Source organism: Elephantulus edwardii, unplaced genomic scaffold, assembly GCF_000299155.1.
Source record: "Elephantulus edwardii isolate Elephantulus edwardi_28Jun2011 unplaced genomic scaffold, EleEdw1.0 scaffold00135, whole genome shotgun sequence".
Lineage (NCBI taxonomy): Eukaryota > Metazoa > Chordata > Mammalia > Macroscelidea > Macroscelididae > Elephantulus > Elephantulus edwardii.
In genome coordinates, this window is record NW_006399885.1 from 465,120 (window position 1) to 488,790 (window position 23,671).

General features: G+C 36.6%; 1 protein-coding gene across 1 annotated transcript in view; it reads right to left on the reverse strand.

Annotated features, from left to right (window-relative positions):
* Nucleotides 1-4,161: 4,161 nt before the first annotated feature.
* ZMYM5 (zinc finger, MYM-type 5) overlaps nucleotides 4,162-23,671 on the reverse strand; it is a 26,539-nt gene continuing 7,029 nt past the window's right edge. The window contains exons 3-6 of the mRNA XM_006894093.1: nucleotides 12,625-12,907; nucleotides 11,886-12,051; nucleotides 10,951-11,163; nucleotides 4,162-4,914 (exon numbers count right to left, since the gene is read on the reverse strand). Coding sequence (XP_006894155.1) covers nucleotides 4,162-4,914; nucleotides 10,951-11,163; nucleotides 11,886-12,051; nucleotides 12,625-12,907 — 1,415 coding nt within the window. The remainder of the gene's footprint in view (nucleotides 4,915-10,950; nucleotides 11,164-11,885; nucleotides 12,052-12,624; nucleotides 12,908-23,671) is intronic.

A 23,671-nucleotide genomic window follows, 5' to 3' on the forward strand; every position in this document is an offset into this window, starting at 1 on the left:
ATGAAATAAAAGTCATAATTTGGCTCCTGTGGATTTGGTTTAATTTTCCTCAGTTTCAGCTTGAACTTGCATATGAGTAGTTGGTGGTCTGTTCCACAATCAGCTCCTGGCCTAGTTTTCACAGCTGATATTGAGCTCTGTCTCCCTGCGTAGACCAAGGAATCCTGCCTGAGAACCCCCTAAATAAAGCTGCTTTAGCTTACTTTAAAAAAAATAAGTGCTAATTTTTGAAGACTGCCAGAGATTACCATTCCTTATTTGATAGTAAATATTTTTCCACTGCCTTTTTTCAGTGAAAGTCAAAGTTGAAAACAAATGCTTATCAGAGTCCAGATTACTGATGACAAATTTCGTACATGGGAGGTGGGAGAGGGTAAAGAGGATTTTTATTTCCTATTTACAGTGACAGTACATTAATTTAGTAATAGAAAAAGAAATGACAATGAGAAGCAGAGAGCAGTTTCTCTAAATTGTTCCTTTTCCTAGAGCATTTTCCATATATTTGGAATTAAACGTTTAACATGCTATCATGAAAAATTCCAAACAAAAACTTGAAAGCAGTTTAGTGAGCTCATTTAACCTATCATCCTCATTCTGTGACTTTTTTACATTTCATCAATTCCTATATATACTTGAAGGGAGCACTGGAGGCCTAGTCTACAGGGAGTCAAGCTACCAACCCACAGTGGCACTTCTCTGATTGTTTGAAGGTACCAGTGACTCTGTGAAAGATAGCCAATCTCTTTCCACATGACTTACAGTCTTATGAAAACTGACTGAAGGCTCAGTTATGAATTGGTTTCAACTTGACAGCAGTAAGTTTGAGTTTGATTTGTAGGTATCTGAGCAGTGTAGTCAAAGATTCTCACAGTTCACACTACTGTCAAGAAGCCCTAGTGCCTTAAGGATAAGGAGTTGTGCTGCCTACTCAAAGGCTGCTCTGTGGAAGATTGGCAATTGCCTCTCGTGCAATTTACTACTTCTGGAAACCTGCTGGAGGGCCAGCTATGAGTTAGTTCCAACTCAATGGTAATAACAACACTACTCTCAGTGTCAATTGTCCCCACTTCTAATACCAAATTGTGTAGAGGTTATCAAATCCTACTCCTCACGTCCACGACATTGTTTAGAAACCTCAGCTATCCTTTTACGCATACTTCAGACCCCAGCTGCTCTATTCAGACCTTCTTTCTCTCATTCCCCACCATGTGGGTCAGTGAACACTAGTGGCAAGCTCTGGACCACTTCACAACAGTAGGCTTCTCTTGCTCCTTGGAGTATGATAATTTGTTAGAATGGCCGAGGAACCCATAAGAGACATTTTACCTGTGCCAACTTTAAAAATGACACAAATGAAGAGACATATAGGGCAAAATTCAAAGTGTCCCAACATACAGCTTTCATGTCCCAAAGGCGATTGGTTGTGTTACCTTCCTGTGAGCTTATGCTGTCTAGCCCGTTTCTAAGATCTAGTCTTGCAGTCTTTACTGGTCTCACAACTTGGTCATGCAAAATACATATGGCATGGTGGCAAGGTCCCAGAACAAAGGGCCAAACTTCCTTCTGTACCTTCCCGTGTGCAAGATGTGGATGAATTTAAGTGAAATTCTAACTCTGTTTCCTCAGAGTATCAATTTGGTATTTATAATAATTTCTTTAACAGTCAGTGGTTGATTTAAATACTTTGTTCAGATAACCAATGACTCTGATGAAATTATATAACTCTTTTTCTTAAATTGACTGCCAAGTTTTAATGAAATAACTAGTCCATTAACTTTGCACAGAAATGTCAGAACCACTATTATATTATCGAGTGTATATTCATAGCCCTATAAAAATAAACGGAATTTTTTAAACCCCCCAAACCTCATTCATATCTAAGTTTTAAAGATTAAGCATCCAGTTGTAAAAAATAAAATGGTAAAGAACAAAACAATAAAAATCTAAAGTAATTCTTCTGTGTTTTCCCCAAGATAGAAGTATGCAGTAGCCATCTAAATTCCAAAATAAATCTCCATAATAGTCTATGTGTTTCCTACTGCCAAAGGGGCCCTTTAGAGTAGTGAGAGAAGATCTTAACCCTGAAACCCACAGCGTCCCTTTTCAGCAGGAAGTAGCTAAGAGAATACGCCATCCCCTTTTCCTTATGAATCAGGGTGAAGTCTCTCTCAGGGAGGAGTGATAGGGAATGGCAAAGGACACACTGACAAAGAAGATTAATCAGAACTGACTTTGACAAGCACTGTGGCAATTGGACAAGAACAAACTGGGAGGAGGGTAGAGAGAATAGTGCAACAATGAATGAGTGGAAGCCCAAAATCTCTGTAAATGTTTATGAAAATTAATAAAATATAATTATAGAAAAAAAAAAGAAGTATGCAGTAGCAGAATTTACAAGTATTCTCAGTTTCAACCCCACTAAGAAGACTGAATCTTATTCTGCTCTAATCATTGTTTATATGTGATTTTGTTTTATGGCAGTCTTTGAACACACACTAGTATATACAAGTATCTCCAGTGGCTTAGTGTAAGAAGGTGGTGACCCTTCAAATCCACCAGATGCACTGTTGAAGGAGGGACAATCTCCTCCTGTATCAGTCAGATCCAATTCGACAGCGCACACACACACAAAATAATAAAAATTAAAACAATTAAAAAAAAAAAGAAAAAGTTGATGACCCAGAGGCATGTGGTTCAAATCCACCAGCTGTTCCACTGGAAAAGGATAGGCAATCTTCTTCCCATGTGATTTATTGCCTCTGAAAACCTGCTGGACGGGTCAGCTATGAGCTAGTTCCAACCAGATGGCACATAAAAACCAACAACAGTATATATATAAAAATGGGAACAGATGTATTTCTACAAAGATGGCGCCAAAAGCGAAGAAGGAAGTCCCTGCCCTTCTCAAACTGAAGCCAGAGCAAAGATGTTAAAGGCCAAGAAGGCAGTCCTGAAGTGCATCCACAGCCACAAAAAAAAAAAAAAAAGATCTGCCCTTCACCACTTTCTGGCAGCCTAAAATGCTGAGACTCTGAAGGCAGCCCGAATACCCCTGGAAGAGCATCCCCAGGAGAAACAAGCTTGACTACTATGCCATCATCAAATTTCCCCTACCTACTGAGTCAGTCATGAAGACAGAAGATAACAACAAACTTGTGTTCATTGTGGATGACAAGACCAACAAGCATCAAATCAAACAAGCTGTAAAGAAGCTCTATGACACTTATGTGGCTAAGGCCAACGTCTTCATAAGGCCTGATGGAGAGAAGAAGGCCTATGTTTTACTTGCTTTAGACTATGATGTTCTGGATGTTGCCAACAAAATTGGGATCATCTAAAATAAATCCAGCTGGCTTACTCTAAATATAATTTTTTTTTCTCACACACACAAAAAAGCTGAAATTAGCAAGTAAGAATTATTAAGTGAGTAGAACTGTAGACACTGTTGACCATTTAATAACTTTTTGTTAATGTTAAGCAGTTTACTTTCAAAGAAAAAAACAAAGCACACAAGAAAGACCTGAAAGTTAATTTAATATATTTTTATTTTAACATTTCTTGTATTTGTTAAAAATATATACTCTTTATGTTTACAGCTCCCACAATAAAAGCTAAAACATTTACAAATTAACATTTTCAAATCAATAAAATGAAAATTAAGCACTTCAAAGTAAATGCTGATTTGCTAAAAACAACAATAACAACTATATTAAAAAGGAAATAAATCACAAATATTGGTCTTAATAGCAAAAAGCTATATATCTGTAGATATCTCTGTGTTCTTAAACTGTTTCTGAATTCTTTTTAGTAACAATGAGAATACTTATTCACACTGACATCAAGAAATTAAAACTTTCCCCCTCTTACAAGGGTTCTAGAAGAGAAAAATCAACCAAGTCTGCCAAATGTCAGTGTTAAAGAGGTTTGAACTGGTAAAATTAAAAATGGATTTTATTGAAATTCACTTTAAATGACTACTAAATGCAACTCTAGAATTGCAAACATTCCTTACTATTTATTTACTATCATATTTATTGCTAATCAACTGTGTACTTTATTCTGTAGAAAAGCCTCACAATACATAAGGTACTGACTGTTAAGATACAAGTATTTATTTTTAATAAATGTAAGACATTGTCTGTCAAAACCAAATCAGGTATGTTAGGTGTATAACAGTAACACATCATCATTTTTTTCATCTTTACATAATCTTTGTTCTGCAGCTTCTAGAGTTTTATTTTTTTTTAGATCAGATTTAAATTTTGAATATTTAGCACTATTATTAAGGTGCATTTCACTTTCTTCATGCTTACTAAGAATATGTGATAAATGCTGCCAATCTTTGCACCCATGCTCATTCTTCAGTTGATTTTTTCCTTCCCCAAAGAGTCTGCAATACAGACAAAACACAGAATCTTTTGAGGTAGAATAAAGTAACCAGGATCTAGTAGTTTTTTCACCATTTGGAAGAATTCGCGTATAGTAAGTTTCTGAAAATTTTCTCCCAGTACTGTCTTTTGGAAAGTTGAAATTTCTTACTTGAGGAGGGTCATTTTCAACAAGGCAGTCCCACTGTTTAATACTCAAAATTCGAGGCCATGTACCTGGATCTGCAGAAAGTAAAACTGGTACAGTTGAGTTTTCCTCTTCTAGATGTTCAAGTACGGTTGTACCATCTGTGGCTGAAATGGAAGAAGGTAAATTCACCTCATCTTTCCTCATGGATGTACTCATGTTACATTCCACTGAAAACTGTAGTTCTGAAGTCTTTTCCTTTTTTTCTGGTATTCCATCTCTTTTTTCCAAAGGTGTATCCAACAGTCCATATAGTATTCTTCCATCTGTTTCTCTGTCTATATCATTTCTTTTTCTGTTTTCTGGCGATGATAATCTGTTTGATTTTGTTTCTATCATCTGATGAAAAAAATAGAATTATAATTTCATTTTAGAACTGTTAATATTCAGATGCCTGATAACCACATGAAAAGATGCTCAACATAATCAATCAGACATTAAAAAACTGAAAATAAAACCAAAATGACACAGCACTTCACACTCACTAGGATGACTATAATCAAAGAGCTGGAGAAACAAATGTTGGTAAACAAGTATTGACAAAGGGTGGAGACATCTGCAGGGCTTTAAACCTGTTTGACCTTGTTCAGTCACAGGCACGGAAGATAAACTAAAGCAAACCTGAATTTTAAAAAATTTCAGTGAGTCTGAATGAAATCTAAATGTGAGGAATTATAGGCCCAAGCTCTGAAATGAGGTCTTGAAAAGGATTAATGACCATCTTTCATTAATCAACACCAAGGTAGACTGGATTTTAGGCATGTTCATGGATAGGGGCACAGCTGAAAACAGTACAGAAAATGCCACAGGGAAGAGAAGGCAAAAAACCTGATTGTTATGCAGCAGGTACATTGTCTTGTTATCAAAGACGGAGATTAAGTTTCTATTAGGGATTGTATCTAATTGCTCCTGTTTCAGTTATACCTACAGCTCAGCAAAAATTTGTTTCAGTTTTGCTTCCTCAATTATGAATAAATCACAAAGGATCTGTTGGAAGTCCTGGAAATTAGATCCTTCCTATATTGATGGTACAATGTGAAAAATCACTGCTCCTCAAAATTTCCACTTCTAGGTAGAAGAGAAACAAACAAACAAACAAACAAACACTAGGTCTACTAAAAACTAAATGTACATGAAAGTCTGAAAGTTGCTTTCAGACATAGCTGTGGAACACTTAAATGGATATTACAGATTTTCCTCTGTAATCTCAAATAATTAGTCTCAGATTGAAGAAATGTGCTTTTCTTAATGGAAAAAAAGGGAACCATTAAATCTTTTTTAGAATAAAGGCAATTCACTATTTGATCATGTGTACTATATTATTGTTCTTTATAGAAAAGAAATTAGCAATAAATATTGGTGTTTTTTTCCTTTTTATTTTATTATTTTTGTGTGCGTGTACCGTCAAATCAGATCTGACTGGTACAGGAGGAGATTGTTCCTCCTTTCCCGGCAGAGCATCTGGTGGATTAGAACCATGAGCCTCTGGGATTGTAGTTGCAGCTCCTTACCACTAGGCCACCAGAGCTCCCCTTAAATTTTGGTTTTTCTACAAATACTAGTTGAATTAAATCATCATGACCATTTATACTTAGGATCACAGTAAGTAGATATTTTGTAGCTTTCAATCTTTGGGACCATGGTTCTTCTTTTGAGACTTAGAACCTCAGAATTTGCCATTCCCAATAGAGAGCAATTTCATGAAAATTTAAAAATCTGATCTAGGGCATAATTTTCAAGAAAACAGTTTTCTTAGATAATTTAAGGAAAACTTGCACATTTATAAGACTTGTATATTTGTACTTAAAGGGAGTTCTTGTGGCATCATGGGAAGAAGCTGTACTGCCAACCCAAAGGCACATTATTCAAATCCACCAGCTGCTTTGGTGGAGAAACATGGGCAATAAACTCCCATGTGACTTAATGTCACTGAAAACCCACTAGAGAGTCAGTCAGCTATGAGTCGGTTTTGACTCACAGAACCTAGCAACAATAACGACTCACAGGGAAGACTGGTGGCTCAGTAGTAAGGAATTATGCTGCCAATGCAAAGGTAGGCAGTTCAAATTCACCAGATGTGCTGTGGGAGAAAGACAGTCAGTCTCCTTCCATGAGATTAACTGAATTTAAAAACCTGCTGGAGAGTAAGTCAGTTACGGGTAGGTTCAGACTGGAAGGTAAACCACCACCACAACAATGAATCTTATATGGAAACATTGTTCTTACAGTAGACAATTGTTTATGACCTATTTTTATATCACTGAAATATAACTGATAGTAAAAATAAGAGAACTCTGGTGGCCTAGTGGAAAGAAGCTGCGCTGCAATCCCAAAGAGGAACAGTTTGAATCCACCAGATGCTCCGCTGGAGAATGAGAGACAATCTCCTCCTATGCCAGTCAGATCTGATTTGACAGAACACAACAAGGAGGGGGGAAGGGGAGGGGAATACTTCCCTCTTAGAGATCGTAATGTCAGGAAATATATTTAATAAAAAAGATTCTGGGTATATGGTTATTGCCTATTTTGATGTTTTTCATTTTTATGTCCTATTTTTCTAGGAAAAACTCCCTACCCACTAGGCCATCAGAGTATCCTTACAGTCTAATGTTAAATCACTTCCCCCAATTCTGCTCAGTCTTTTAAAAGACAATTTAAGCAAAAACCTTAAATCTTTACACAATTAAATTTGAGCTAAGAATTTTCTGCTTTTACATTCTCATTAATTTTGTGTGGAATGAGATGGCTTCAAAACTATTTTATTTTATTTATTTATGACTAAGTTTGCTAAGCATTTGAATTTTTCCATTTATTTTCACATAAAAGACTAATACAACACTATTTGTTAAAAAGACTTTGCTGTCTACATTGAATCACCCTGGTACCTTTATCAATTATAAAAGTAAACTGGTTTTATATTTTTAGATATATTTCTGGATTGATCACCCTATTCCATTGATCTGTTTATACTTATACCCATTATCACAATACTGTCTTGACTACTGGAGCTAGTCTTGGAATCAGGTAGCTTTTAATCCTTTAACTCATATCTAATATCACACACAAAATTCCAAAAGGATCATATAAGAGCTAAAACAAATAAAATTTCTAAAAGAAAAAAAGAAAGAAGTATTTGGATAAACTTGATAAGCAAAGATTTCTTACAGCACAAACAACCATTAATTAATAAGAAACCCAAAAAATAAACAAGACTAAAATGAAATGAAAAATTTGGGTTTTCAAAAAGGAACATTAAGAATAATCACCATTTTGGAGAAAAATCTTCCAAAAAACATTTATTTTACAAAGATATGTATGCTACCTATATTAAAGAACGTTTAAAAATAGATTTAAAAAGTGGGATAGACTTGAATAGACATCCTACAAAAGAAGAAAAAGACTGTAATAATCTGGGAAGTGCAAATTGAACTACAACAAAATAATTTCAAAGTTTTAGAATGGTCTAATTAAGTAAGACTAATATAAAACTTTGGTAAGAGTGTAGAATGACTGGAACTATTGTTGTTTGGGAGTACAAAATGGTACATTCTACAACTTAGCAGTTTCTTACAAAGTTAAACAAACATGTATCTACTCAATGGAGCAACCAAACTCCCATGTGTTTACTGAAAAAAAAAAAATTATAAACTTGGGTATACCAAATTCAAACATCCAGTGTCACCGAGTCGGTTTCGACTCAGCATCACTCTCTATTAGGTTTCTGAGGCTGTAAAATTCAGGAAGAGATTGCTCATCTTTCTCCTAAAATCAGCCAGCGGTTTGTAACGGCTGACCTGTCATTGGCAGCGCAGCACAGTGCCAGAGCTCCTTAACTTGGGTATGTCGCTGTGTGCCCTCGAGTTGGAACCGACCCATAGCTGACCCTCTAGTGGGTTTCCAGAGGCAGATTTGCATAGATAGAGATTGCCCATCCTTCGCCCACAACTTGGCTACAGCATGAGAATATTAACAGTAGTCATTCCTATAATAAGAAACTGCAACAGCACAAATATCCACTTATAGATGGATAAACAAATGTGGTACAGTCACACAACAGAAAGACATTCAGTAATAAAAAGGCATGAACTCGTACAACATGGATGAATCTCAAAACCACATGATAAACATGAGAAGTCACACATAAGTGTACAAATATTATATATTAAAAAAAAAATCCCCAAGTTCCATTTCTATGAAGTTCAGGAACATGCAAAACTAATCTGTGGGGACAGCAGATTTTGGTTTCCTATAAAAAATGCAGGGGAGGGGTCAAGACTGACAAAGAGAGCATAAAGGAATTTAAGGAGGAGTTCTGTATCTCATTTTGAGCAGGCTTGTACAATTTTCTTTAAGATCTGGTGATCTCACTTTATGTAAATTATAACTGAATAAATATTGGGACACATAGTAATTTCTACATGTAATTTTCCCCTACAAGGTGGTCACTCTAGCTAGTTCTATCACAGTAAACACATTAAGTCTAAAAATGAAACTCAAAGGCATAATAATCTATGAACTAATTCTACCCAAGTCTAATTCCATTTGATTTTCAGGGAAATTAAAATAAAAATGACTTCACTATAAGATCTACAAAAAGTAAACATTTTAAACAAGTTTATTTACAATAACCTGTAAGTTGTCAAGCATCTCTTAAGGTCCATGATACGTTCTGTGAAATAGAACGTTACATACTTGGGTGTTGTACAAATACCTTATTATATACTGAGCAAAGTTACACAGGCCACTGTAGTGTACCTATATTGATTATAAAGCTAAGATATTATACACATACAAAACTGTATTTTTAGCTAAAGCACCTGGTAAGGTAATATATGGGTTAAAGTTGGTTAATACTGTACAATATATTTGCTTCTGGGAACACAAATTAAAGCTGTAATGAAATAATTTTATATCCCTGTTGTTGTTGTTGTTATGTACCATTAAGTCATCTGCGCCTCAGAGACACCATGTACAATAGCTCTGAACCCTGCTCTATCCTGAGCTAGTCTCACTGACTACAACATGCCTAATCCCAATGGTCTAAATTACTAAAACTGACAGTATTAAACTAGGTATCTCAACACTATTGGTTAAGGCCACAAAATGATACATTTTTGGAGTTTGGCAGCATCTTATAAAATTAAGCGTATTTTCTACCAAATCTAGCAATCAAACTCCTAAGTGTTTGTAGAAGAGAAATGAAAACTCAAGTACAGTACAAGAATAGTAACAAGAACATAATACATTGTAAATATACACTACTATATACAGACTCACCACTCACTTTCACATTATGCAGCGAAAAACGTTGTTTGAAGCGCATGTACCACCCAGAGCTAGCACTAAACTCGATATTGTAGTCTGGTCCTGCTTTTTCTTTAAGCATCTCGAACAAGCTTCGTGCTTTAGCAGTGATTGCCGATGTGGTGAGAGGGATTCGCTTTTGCGTTTGGTCCTCAATCCATGTCATTAGCAATGTCTCCATGTAGGATATAGGCCCCTCTCTCATTTTCGTTAGCCTTGTAGCTTTCAGTGGAGCCGATCCTTTAACAGCTCGGAGAATTTTTTCTTTGTTTTTGAGGATTGTTGTGATTGTTGAGTGAGACATGCCTAAATCTCGAGCAATAGCATTCACTGATTTTCCTCCTTCATGCAGTTTAATAACTGTTTGCTTCACTTCCAGATCGATACTTCTCCTTTGCCTCTTGTTGCTGCTATCACTAGCACTGGTCTGGCTGAGTCTGGGAGCCATGATGCACTTCACGGTTATATTTTCGAAAGAAAATTAAACAGAGAGATAATACTACAACACTCAAGAGACGCGTGAGACACAAGATAAGATGCTGCTGCCTACAGTTGAAAGATATGCTAATATACAGTAAATTTTCATTTATTTATTAAGTAGGAAAAATTGACATTAACATAATAATATAAAGTATAGTACATATATAAGCCAGAAATTTAAGTGTTTTTACACTATCAAGACATATATTATAGGTTATATATGTACTGTACATTATCCACCTGACAGTTGCAACCGCTTTGTATACAAGAAATAAGATATATATGTTGCATGCAAGAAGTTGTTGTGTCTGCTACGTCCAGGTATGTCCACTACATTCTATTGTCCAGTTGAGATTTCTTAACTATAAATGATAAACATATGGGACCATGGACATACAGGTGGTTGGACACTGTCCGAACATTATGCGGCGCATGATTGTATTTCAGTGCTCACTTGAATTGGGACAGTCAATGATAGTGACAAAAAAACAAAGAACTAAATAAGATTTTGAGGTAAATTTGGTTAATATAAGCCAACAAGAGGATGCTATTATGTATTTTTATCACTTAAAGCTCATTAAAAATAATTACCTGTTTATATTCACTAACACAGCTTTGGCAGCAAAATCTCTTCTGCTGACCTTCAATCATCAGGACATCGTTTCCAGCACTTTTACTGGCCATGTATTCACCACACTGTTCACAACAATTCATTGTTAAACCATTGGCCAATCTGTACTTATTAAAGCATTGGTTACTGCAGAGTTTATGAGTTACATTATTAATGCCGACTTCATGGCGAATCTAAAAATACACAAACCAGAAAAGTATGGTGGGTAATGAAAACAAGCTGCTTAAAACGGAAAAAAAGCCCCTAATAATTTCTCAGCAGGAGATCTATTTAGAGAAAAAAGATTTTTTTAAGTGTACATTGGCATTTTTTTCAACTGATTTTACCAAAGAGGAAATAAACATTCACAGAACGAAAAGCAATAATTAATTTTCCTAGAAAAATCTAAAGCAAAATTCATTTTGCACAGTTCCATGATTAGATAAAACTTTCTTCAGTTTGCATGGCTTTGTGGTCTCTTAAGATCAAATCTGGTTAGAATTGGATAAACAGCATGCTTACTGCTTTTGGCAACTGTAAAGACGAACACCATTCAAGTAGTGTGATGTTCTCAACATATATTCACTCGACTTGTTTTCTATGTTCTTAAACCAGGATTTGTTGTTTTTGTCATGTCATCAAACTACAATTTTATTCAATGCTACTAGCCGAAGTATTACAATACTATAAAACTTACACCACAAATTATTGCCTAGTTTATGAGTATACCTAGTAGTAACACAGAAACAAACGTGTATTTTGCAAATAGAATATTTGAACATATTCTTATTCTTCCCTTAAATATCACTGTACAGTCATCCTGTGGAGTCACTGTATAGATAACCTGGCAAATGACATTTAAAGTTAAAATTACCCATTTGTCTATATAACTTAAATAAAGTATAAAAATACAGACCTCTGTTATTTTATTACAGATTGTACACCTCGATTTATTCAGAACTCTTTTTCCAAGATTCTGTTTGTCCTCATAGGGAGACAATGAAGAGGTATTATAAAATTCTTGAGAAGATTTGCTAGAATCCACCTGAGCAATAGCAGCAGCCTTCTCTGCAGGTGCATTTCTGAAATATAGGGAATATAAACACAATTTTCAAACATCTTGTATTAGCAGAAAGAAGCAAAATAATTGTATAATAACTGGCATTTTCATGAATTAGCCCTAGGCATCAACTATATTTTTGGATTTGGCTTCATTGCCAAGTTACTAAATAATATAGAAACTAAAGATAAGAGACAAAAAAATTTTGTCTGACATACACAGAAATTTTTTTGTAGAACCTTGCTTTATCTCAAATCTTAGATTTTTATAAACATTCAAAAATACTTGTAGCAATTTCGTAGACCTGAGGTAGAAGGTAGGGCTGTGGTCAGGGGGAAGCAAGATAGTCAGAGGGTCAATTTACTTCCATATTGACTCTATATTCCTGCCAAGAGTAAATTTAGCATAAATGAGTACCTGCCAAGAGTAAATTTAGCATAAATGAGTACACACCTCTGTAATACACTGGGATAATCCAAGTTCAATCAATTTAAAGATGGTATTGGCAACAATTCCACTAACTCTAAATTCAGGATATTAATTTATGCCACCAATATTCAACCACATACAGTTACGGTGAAAGGTTAAGTCTTACTTTTTACACATTGCACTGCGTTTCTTTGGAGCACGCTTATGAGGGAAGGAGGAAAGGCAGGTGGTAGAACAAAAGAGGTGGGCTGATCCTTTTCGTTGGTAAGCTGTCTGCCCCTTCTGTAAAGGTCTTTTGCAGTTTGCACAAGTGATTTTAGCTGATTTAGTAACTTGCTGCTCGAGAGAAGGCTGGAAAATCTTGGGAAGTAAGGCCACTGGTGATAAAGACTCTACCTCTGGTTGTTTCTGATTACGAGGAAATGATGCTGACTGGGAGATCCAAGAATCTTAAAAGTAAAACACAAGAAAAAGTCATGGAAGAAATTAAAAAATGTACACAGAAAAATATTTGGAACTTTCACTTTGCACATCTATACTTGTTTAAAGAGACTGGTGATATAGTGTACTTATCGACAATTCCAGAACAATCCATTGCAAATTCTACGTGACTGGTATTCCATAGGGCTAACACGTAAACTAATGGTCCTTTAAGCTGTGCAATGTTGTAATCATCAACCCTTAAGTCAGATTCCTCAAGCACAATTTCCTAAATTTACTAGATTGCCCAAGTATATTAAACTCTGTCTCGGTTTTCTTAGCTATAATTTGGGAATGATACTTCATTCATCAGATATGAAAAAGAAATGAGATCATACATACACCTCCTGGAAGGATACTGATAAATGTATGTAAGGTCAGAGTTCTACTCTATTGCTTAACACCTTGCCACACACTTTTTAAATCGACGACCATGCTTAGAAACACATTTGCCGTCATTTTCGGCAACGTGTTAAGAACACCTACAAATTTTCAAGGTTTTTTCAGTTTTGCTTTGATTCATATATAAAGCTGTTTCCCTTGTCTCTGGTGTACTATTAAATTTATCCTTCAAACTAAAATTTTACTTAAAGAATAGTATCTCTATGCAAGGTCTCTTAATGAATTCTTTAATGTTCCAAATTTATTCTCCAGAACAAATTTTAGGATCAGAAGTGACCTAGATTAATCAGTCCACATCCATCAGAGAAAGTAAGGCAGATGTTATATCATTTGCTCAGAAGTCTTTTGAGCCTGAGACATACTGGACTCTAATCATACATATTAAGTCTTCAATTTGAAATATTCTATCTAACTAGAATTTCTTAGCAATTGTCTGTTGATAAAAAATTCTCCCTGTGCCTCAGTATTTTGTTCTGAATGAAAAAATAAACACAGAGGGAGCTCTGGTGGCCTAATGGCAAGAAGCTACACTGCAAAATCAAAGGCACGCGGTTCAAATCCACCAGATGCTCTGCTGGAAAAGGAGGGGCAACTTCCTCTTGTGCCAGTCATATCTGATTTGACAGTACACAAGAAAAGAAATATTTTTTTAAAAAAATATACACACCGGCGCTGGCTGAAAATCGCCTGTGACTTTATCCATAGCCACTGGTGAGAGTCAGCGCCCAGAGCCATCAGGGGCTTTAAGATCGTTGCCCACTGCTGTGGTGTGGACAGCTGAAACCCAGGCCCCGACAGGCACCTGGGGGGGAAAAATACCCCAGACTCTACTTCATGCTTTGCTGGAGAAGGAGAGGCAGTCTCCTGTACCAGTCAGATACAATTTGATGGTACACACACACACACACACACACACACACACACACTTTTTCTTCTTCTTTTTTAAAAAAAGACTACTTCAGCCATCGTGGCCCTCTGTCTGGGGTGGGCTGCCCTCGGCCCCCTGCCCGGGGCGAGCCGTCGAGACCCTCTGCCCAGGCTGGGCTGCCCTTGGCCCCCAGCTCGGGGCGAACCGTCACGGCCCTCAGGAGCAAGAAGGCAAGCAGCTGTAACCCAAGACCACCAGTAAGGTGATAAAGCATCCTCCCTGCCCCCCTTTATATCTACACCCCTGTTCAGCATGAAGAAGCCAGAGAGTCGGCATCCAATTCCCAAATCAATAAGACAGTTGGTTTAATTACTATTGGAAAATGCTTGTCATTCCTCTGTAGCATCTGGTCCCCACTGGACCCTCATCATTTCCGTCACCTGCTCCCCCCACGGACCAAACTGTGCATCTCTGCAACTGCATCCTGGCCCATCCTCACCCTTTTGCCCTCAACCCTCACCTGCTTGTACCCCCAATATGTTTTTCCCAATACAAAATATTAATTAAAAAAAATAAAGAAAAGAAAAGTGACCTGTTGGGGGGGGTGTGGTGCGTGTAGGGAGAATAATGTGTAGCAATGAATGAATGGAAATCCAAGTTTTCTGTAAATGTTCATTAAAATATCAATAAAATAAAAAAAGAAAATATCAAATGCAAAAAAAAATACACAAAGTTTACAAATTTTAAGCATAGAACTCAATAGATTTTTTAAAAAATAATACGTACTCTTGTACAACAATCAGATATATAAACTATTTTTAACATACTAAAATATCAATTTAGGTTATTTTCCCAGTCATAACATACCACTTTATTCTGACATCAATTACTAAGTATTGTTCGAAGTGTTTATATGTATGAAATGACAGCTTTCGTATCTAGTTTAACTTAATATCTGTATGGTTCATTTTCATTGTATATAGCAACATTATTCTTCATTGTGAGGTTAATAGATAATTTATTCAACTGCTAATGTGCATTCACTTACTACAAATTAGATGGACGACTTTTGTATTCTTATTTTACAGATCTCACATATGCTTTCCTGTTTGAAATTTATATACATCTGTTTAGATATGAACCTCTACTGTGTCCCTGGTCAGAAACATGGGCACCACCTAGTTCTTCGATCTCAAGTTAGCAGCAGTTCTGGTTCATGAAGGTTATTAGTCACATGGACTAGTTTCCTCAGCCTTTGGTTTTTTCCATTTTGTTGCTAAGTATTCTTGACTCGCAAATGATTCACAGCTGATCCTCCAGTGGGTTTTTAGTGGCAATAAATCACACAGGAGGAGACTGCCCATCTTTCTCCTACAGAACAACTGATAGATGTGAACTGTATATCTTTGCATTGGCAGTGCAATTCCTTAAAACTGGGTATTCTTTACTAAGACTTTTTGGTTATTGTTGTGTACCATAGAGTCATATCTGACTGGCACAGGAGGAGCATCTGGTGGATTCGAAAGGTGCACCTTCGGGACTGCAGCGCAGCTTCTTGCCTTTAGGCCACTACAGCTCCCTTACTATTTTTATACATGAAAAACTGCAAAGAAGTTTGCATTTTCTGTTTTTTTAATCCCAATCCAATAACTATTTTGTTCTTACATCAGAGTCCTTTGAGCATCACTACTGAAAAATTCTGCTCAGCTTCTAAAACTTCCTGGGAAGACTTTTCTGAAAATGAAAAGATCCACAAAGGGGAAACGCAGCCCTAAGTATCCTAGAGCTCTTGCTCTTTGAACTAAGAACTGTAATTTTTCCAACTGGACTTGTACCTGATGCCTTTACTTGTTTATACTAGTCAGTAAAAGTCAAACATTGATGCAAAAACAATTTTGAACTTTAAGAATTATTACTGATGAGGTTTTTCCTGTTTATGTAAAGATATTTGCGCAATGAAGCCTTCTCACTGGAAAAACAAAACCCACTTTCATTAAAAAACAAAAATACCTACCAAATGATGTTGAGTTTTAAACTCATAGTGACTTTATACACAGCAGAGTATAAGACTGCCTTCATTTTGTGCTATCCTCGCAACCATCAGCATGTTCAAGTTAATCACTGTTGTCCTCCTCCAGTGACTGATCCCTCATCATGATACGTTCAATGTAAGCAAGTCAGACAATATTCTGTTATACCTATAAGCCTCTACGCCTGCAATAATTTTCACTTAACACTGTATTTTAAAAACCTGTAGTAAAAGTATGTATTACCAAATATTTGCCAATTCAACAAAATGTGTATCTGTAATTCACTGGAGTGCATTCAGCATTATGTGTGTGTGGCCATTATCATTGTCTTTTTTTCCAAACATGACACCACCATTAAAAAAAATTCAGTACCCACAAAACAGCATTTTTCCTTTCACCCTTATTAAGTACTAGTAAGTTTTGCTTTCTATACATTTGTGTTTCATGCAAGTGAGACTATATTTCCTGGGCTGTTCCCATGTTCTTGTGATGGTGAATAATGGTACTATGAACACTGGTATACAAGTTTCCATTTGAGGATCAGTTCTCATTTTCTTGGGGAAACACTGCATGGTTCAAAATTGGGAAAGGTATACGCCAGGGATGTGTCCTATCACCTTTTCAATCTGTATGCAGAACAGATTATCCGAGAGGCTGGGCTCTATGAGAAGTGTGGCATCAGGATTGGTGGAAGATCTATTAATAATCTGTGTTATGCAGATAACACAACCCTGCTTGCTGAAACTGAAGAGGACCTGAAATGCTTGCTACAGAGGGTCAAGGACTGCAACCTTCAGTATGGATTGAGGCTCAATGTCAAAAAGATAAAGATTCTCACCACTGGACCAATTGGCAGCATCAGGATGGATGGTGAAGAGATTGAGATTGTTAACAACTTTAGTCTGCTTGGCTCCACAGTCAACACTCTTGGCACCAGTAGCCAGGAAATAAAAAAACATATTGCAATGGGAAAGTCTGCTGTTAGGGACCTCTCCGAAGTACGGAAGAGCAATGGTGTCTCTCTGGAGACTAAGGTGTGTCTGGTACAGGCCATGGACTTTCCAATCACTTGTTATGTATCAGGGAGTTGGACAACGACCAAGGAGGATAGAAGGAAAACTGATGTGTTTGAGCTGTGGTGCTGGAGAAGAGTGTACCATGGACTGCCAAGAAAACAGATTCATCCTGGAGAGGGTTAAACCAGCCTGCTCCTTGGAGGCAAGGATTCTGGGGCTTCATATGACATACTTTAGACATGTTGTAAGGAGGGACAGGTCCTTGGAGAGGGACATCATGCTTGGGAGGGTGGAGGGACGGCACAAGAGGGGAAGACCCTCTATGAGGTGGACTGATTCAGTGACTGGGGTAATCGGGATGGGTGTGTCACAAGGCAGTGCGATTGGCACTGGATAGAGCAAGGTTCGGGGCTGTGTACATAGGGTTGCTATGAGTCGCAAGCGGCTCGACGGCACATAACAACAACATACCCAAGCAGTGGAATAGCTGTGTCATAGGGATTTTCTATGTTCAGCTTTTTGAGGAAGTGCCAAACTGCCTTCCAGAGTGGATGTACCATTGTACAACCCCAACAATAATGTAAAAGACTTCTCACCACTTCCTCTCCAACATTTATTATTTGCTGTCCTATTAAACTCTGCCACTGCTACTGGAGTGAGATGGTATCTCACTGTAATTTTGATTTGCATCTCTCTTTTGCCAGTGATTTTGTAGCCATGCATTTGTTGGCCATCCAAATATCTTTCTCTGTGAAAATTCTATGTCTTTTGCCCATTTTCTAATTGGGTTATCAGACTTTTTCTTATGGAGGCCCAGGAGTATTCTGTAAACTTCTGTTATGAGACTCTTGTTTCAGATGATACTGCCTGTACCAGACACACCTTAGTCTCCAGAGAGACACCATTGCTCTTCCGTTTGTTTGTTCCCAGTCAGTAGGTTTTCTTTTCACCCTGTTGGAAAAAGTTTTTGATGAGCACAGGGATTTAATCTTTAGAAGGTCCCATTCATCAGTTTTATCCTCTTCGGATTGTACATTTCTGGCTGTATTTGACAGTATCTTTATACCACAGACTAGAGCTTCTAAGTATGATCCCAGTTTGTCTCTTATGAACTTTATGCTTTGGGGCTATACTCTCAAGTCTCTTATCTACCATGAGGTAATTTTTGTGTATGGTGTGAGATGTGGATCCTCTTTCAGCTTTCTATAGGTAGCAGTCCAGTTTTGCTAGAACAATTTGTTGAAGAGATTATCATTTCCCCATTTGATAGCTTTGATTTCCTTGTTGAATATCAGTTGACCATAGATAGCTGGGTTCTCAATTCTGGTCCACTGGCCTATGTGCCTGTCATTGTACCAGTACCATGCTGTTTTGGTTATTAACATGGTGTAGTAGGTTTTCCGGTCAAAGAATGCTATACCTCCCATTTTATTTTTGTTTCTAAGAAGTGTTTTGCTTATTTGGGGGTCCTCCTGCCTCTCTAAAAAAACTTGACAATTTTCCTTTCGATCTTCTTGAAAATGGAATTTGGTGTCTGTATTGGGATTGTATTGAATAGATAGATAGATAGATAGATAGATAGATAGATAGATAGATAGATAGATATAGATAGACTGCTTTCAGTAGATTGTCATTTTCACAATATTGAGTCTTCCTATCCATGAACAGGGCACATTTTTCCATTTCTTTCTTTTTTAAAACATTTTCTTTTACATGACTTCAAATTTACACACACCTCTCTTTTTATTATCTTTTTTAATGTTGTTGTTATGTGCCGTCAAGTTGCTTGCGACTCAAAGTGACCCCATGTACAACAGCCCTAAACCCTGCTCTATCCTGTGCCAATCGCACTGCCTCTGACACACTCATCCCAATTACCCCAGTCACTGAATCAGTCCAAGAGGGGAAGACCCTCTATGAGGTGGATTGATTTGGTGACTGGGGTAATCGGGATGGGTGTGTCACAGGCACAGCAATTGACACAGGATAGAGCAGGGTTTAGGGCTGTTGTACATGGGGTCGCTATGAGTCGCAAGTGACTTGATGGCACATAACAACAACAATCATATATAGCAGCTCTCTCCCTCACCATTTTAATGCAGTATACATTATTTATCCCATCTTATGTTCCCCCCAACCCGATGTCAGTGCTGTTTTATAACAGTGTCATTATGCAGTATTTGTCCTTTTGTGACTGAGATATTTCACTCATCATATCCATTTTGTATGAGTTCCTTATTTTTCAATGCTGTATAGTATTATTCCATTGTGTGAATATACCACAGCTTCTCTATCCATTCGTTTGTTGATGGGCACTTGGGTTGTTTCCATTGTTTTGCTATTGTGAACAACACAGCAATAAACAGGGTGTGCATATATCTACGTGAGTGGCAGTTCTGGTTTCTTTAGGGTATATTCCCAGTAGCGGACTTGCTGGGTCAAATACTATTTCTATTTCCATATCGCCTTCCATAGTGGTTGTACCATTTTACACTCCCACCAACAGTGAATAAAGGTCCCAGTTTCTCTACAACCTCTTCAGAATTTGTTGTTTGCTGCTCTGTTAAATTTTGCTCTTCTTACTGGGGTGAGATGATATCTCATAGTATTTTGATTTGCATCTGTTAGAGCTAGGGATTTTTGAACATTTCTTCATGTGTTTATTCACCATCTGAATTGTCTTCTTTGGTGAAGTGTCTGTTCATATCCTGTGCCCATTTTGTGACTGGGTTGTTAACCTTTATCTTGTGGTGCATTTTCCTATTTCTTTAGATCTCTTACTGTGTCTTTTAGAAATGTTCTGCAGTTTTCTTTGTATAGGTCTTTTGTATTTCTAGTTAGGTTCACTTCCAAGTATCTCAACTTGTGGTTGGCTATTTTAAATGGTAGTGCTTTCTTGGTTTCCTTCTCTGAGTTCTCTTTGTTACTGTAGAGGAATCTCTCTGATTTTTGGATAATGATCTTATATTCTGTCACTGTACTAAACTGGCCTACTAGCTTTAACAGTTTTTTTTGTTTGCATTCTTGGGGTTTTCCATATACACTATCTTACCATCTGCATATAGTGGTATTTTAACCATCTCTTTGCCGATCTGGATGCCTTTTATTCCCTTCTCTTGCTGTCCTGCCCTAGCAAGCACTTCTAGTACAATACTGAATAGAAGTGGTAGCACTGGACATCCTTGTCTGGTCCCTGTTTGCAAGGAAAAAGTCTTTAGTCTTTCTCCATTGAGAATAATATTGGCTCTTGGTTTTGCATATATACTTTTCACTAAGTTGAGGAAATTCCCTTCTTTTCCAATTTTGCAGAGTGTCAAAATCAGGAAGGGGTTTTGGATTTTGTCAAATGCCTTTTCTGCATCAATTGCTAAGATCATATAGTTCTTATTATTTATTTTGTTAATATGATGAATTACGTGGATTTTTTTTCTTATGTTAAACCATTCTTGCATACCTGTTATGAAACACACTTGCTTATGGTGAACCTTTGGGCCATTTAATATCTAATTATCCACTGTTAAAAAAGGCTTAAAGCATCAATTCTTTTTTCTCTCAAGGAGTTTTTAATTTCAGTAACTTTTGGCCCTCTAAATAAATATAGGACTTAAGAATGTTCTATATCCATATTTCATGAAAAGAAAATTGTCATACATCACAAAGTAGTTTAAATGTTGTTATATGATGTCAAGTTAGAACCGGCTATAGCTGACTATATAGTGGGTTTCAGAGGCTCTAAATCACATGAGTGGAGAATGGTCATCTCTCTCTCCTGGAGAAGCTGCTGGATTACAGAATCATGTTTTCTGGGTTGGGAGTGTGACTTTTTACCACAAGGCCACCAGAGCTTCCTAACTTAAATAAAATATGAAAAAATTAATACCGAACAAGTGTCAATTAAGTCATTAATGCTTTCTGCTGTAGCTTTTACGTGATTAAAAAAAGCTCCACAGAAATATTGTTATTCTAAAATAATGAGGTAAAGGACTAGTGAGAATAAAAATAAATCCAATCGTAATTAAAACTGCTTTTAAACAACCTTATCAACTATCAATCATTCCCATAATGTAAACAGAAAGTTATTACTGTATTTTTGTAACTAAATTTATAGAAGAGACAGCATAGATATATATAAAGCTCTAAATAGATAGTACAGTATAGAGATAAGTTTTTTATATTTTATCTTATGCTTTTAAATACAAAACTACCCTGTTAATCCACAGTCCTTATTTAAAGCACCATTTCTAACTACTTCACAAGACTGAAAAAAAAATTATTACAAAGATAGAAAATATATGGCAAAGTCTGGTTTTGTTCATACAGAAATCTTAAATTCTGCTTTTATATGTTTTTCTCAGGATTAATTCTTAATCCATAAACAAATGCTGCCTCTACTAATAGATAGTTGATAAATATGAAAGAGCAAACATTAAAAACCATGTTAAAACTCATGTCTTTTCACTGAGGAAGATATTCAGATGGCTAACAAGCACATGAAGAAATGTTCAAAATTGCTAGCTCTAAGAGAGATGCAAATCAAAACAACTAGGAGATATCATCTCACCCCAGTCAGAAATGCAAAATTTAACATAACAGCAAGCAACAAATGATGGCGAGGTTGTGGAGAAACTGGAACACTTATTCACCGTTGGTGGGAGTGTAAAATGGTGCAACCACTGTGGAGGGTGGTATGGCGCTTTCTCAAAAAGTTGTAAATAGAGATACCATTTGACCCAGGAATTCCACTACTGGGAATATACCCCAAAGAGACCATTACTGACAACCAAGCAGATATATGCACACCCATGTTTATCACTGCTTTGTTCACAATAGCAAGGAGTTGGAAACAACCCAAGTGCCCATCAACAAATGAATGGCTAGAGAAGCTGTGGTATATTCACATGGAATACTATGCTGCATTGAAAAACAAGGAACTCATGCAATATTATTCATAATGGGTGACCCTGGAGGACATTATGCTGAGTGAATTAAATGATCTCAGTCACAAAAGGACAAATACTGCATGGTGCCACTATTGTAAAGCAGGACTGACCTCGTGGTTGGGAGGAGACTGAGAAGGATGGGTTCAATAATGTATACTGCATTGAAACAGAGGGAGAAAACTGTTTAACAGGGAAAATTATTAGGGATTTTTGTCATGACAGGAGTCCAGAGTGAAGGCTGTATAGTAGAGTGAACCTCAGGGGAGGGATTGTAAAACAATGAAAGAATTTTTCTTTTACTTTTCCAAGAGGTTAGTGTACTAGAGGGGAAGATTAGGAGGGGAGAAAAGTGCAACAATGAATGAATGGAAATCCAAATGAATGAAAATGTGTAAATTTTCATTGAAATTAATAATAAAAACAAAACACCAAAACCCCCCCCTCATCTCTTAGCCTTTCTACCCTTAGAAGTATTTCTCATGAAGATAAGACAAGTGTGTAAAACTTACTTATATAGATATCCTTGAGGAGTCTTTTATAAAAACTATAAACCACTAAAAATAGCTATCAAACAGATTATAAGTACAAAACTAATTCTTTTTTACATGAGCTAATAGTATATTTAGGGAAATCTGGCAGTGTAGTGAGTAAGATAGTACTGTTAACCCAAAAGTGGTGCTTCTCTGGCATTGCAAATCCACCAATGGCTCATTGGGAGAAAGATGAACAATACAGTTTTTTGTGATGTCCAGACACTCCAAAAACCCTTTGGAGAGTCAGTTATGAGTTGATTCCGACTCAACAGCAAGAAGTGAAAAAAAAAGTACTTAAGAGATGAAATGCTGGCTCCTTCCTCTGTAGCTGAGACTGAGACATGGCTTTATACTCTCACCACTTCTATTCAACACTGTATTGAAAACCAAAAAATAGGGGTACTGATTATTAGGAGAATAGTTTTGAACTAGTATACAGATTCCCTTTACCAGTATGGCAACATCTGTACTAATGATACAAAAGCAAGGATGAATAAAATCATTGACAGTTCAACATGAATCAAAGCAACAGAACAAAATTGTACTTTTTGTCATGTATTCATAGAAAGAAAAAGAAAAAAAAACAGTGTCATTTTCATTTTTAGATGTCCTGATAAAACAGTAAACCCATTCATTTTATTATATTTTATTATGTTTATTATGATGGTTTCCTAAGGTTACTGGGAGAGATTTTCTCAAAAAATACATGAGGGACATCAAAAAAGCTTCTTCAACAGGATCAGAAGAAACCAGAAAGGCTGAGAAAAAAAATTTGGCAATGTCATATCTGATAAGGGACTTATATCTAAAATTTATAGACTACTCCAGCACCTCAACAAGAAAAAAGTAAACAACCCAATCACAAAATGCACACAGGAATGAATAGACATTTCACCAAAGACATTCAGATGGCAAACAAACACATGAAGAAATGTTTAAAATCC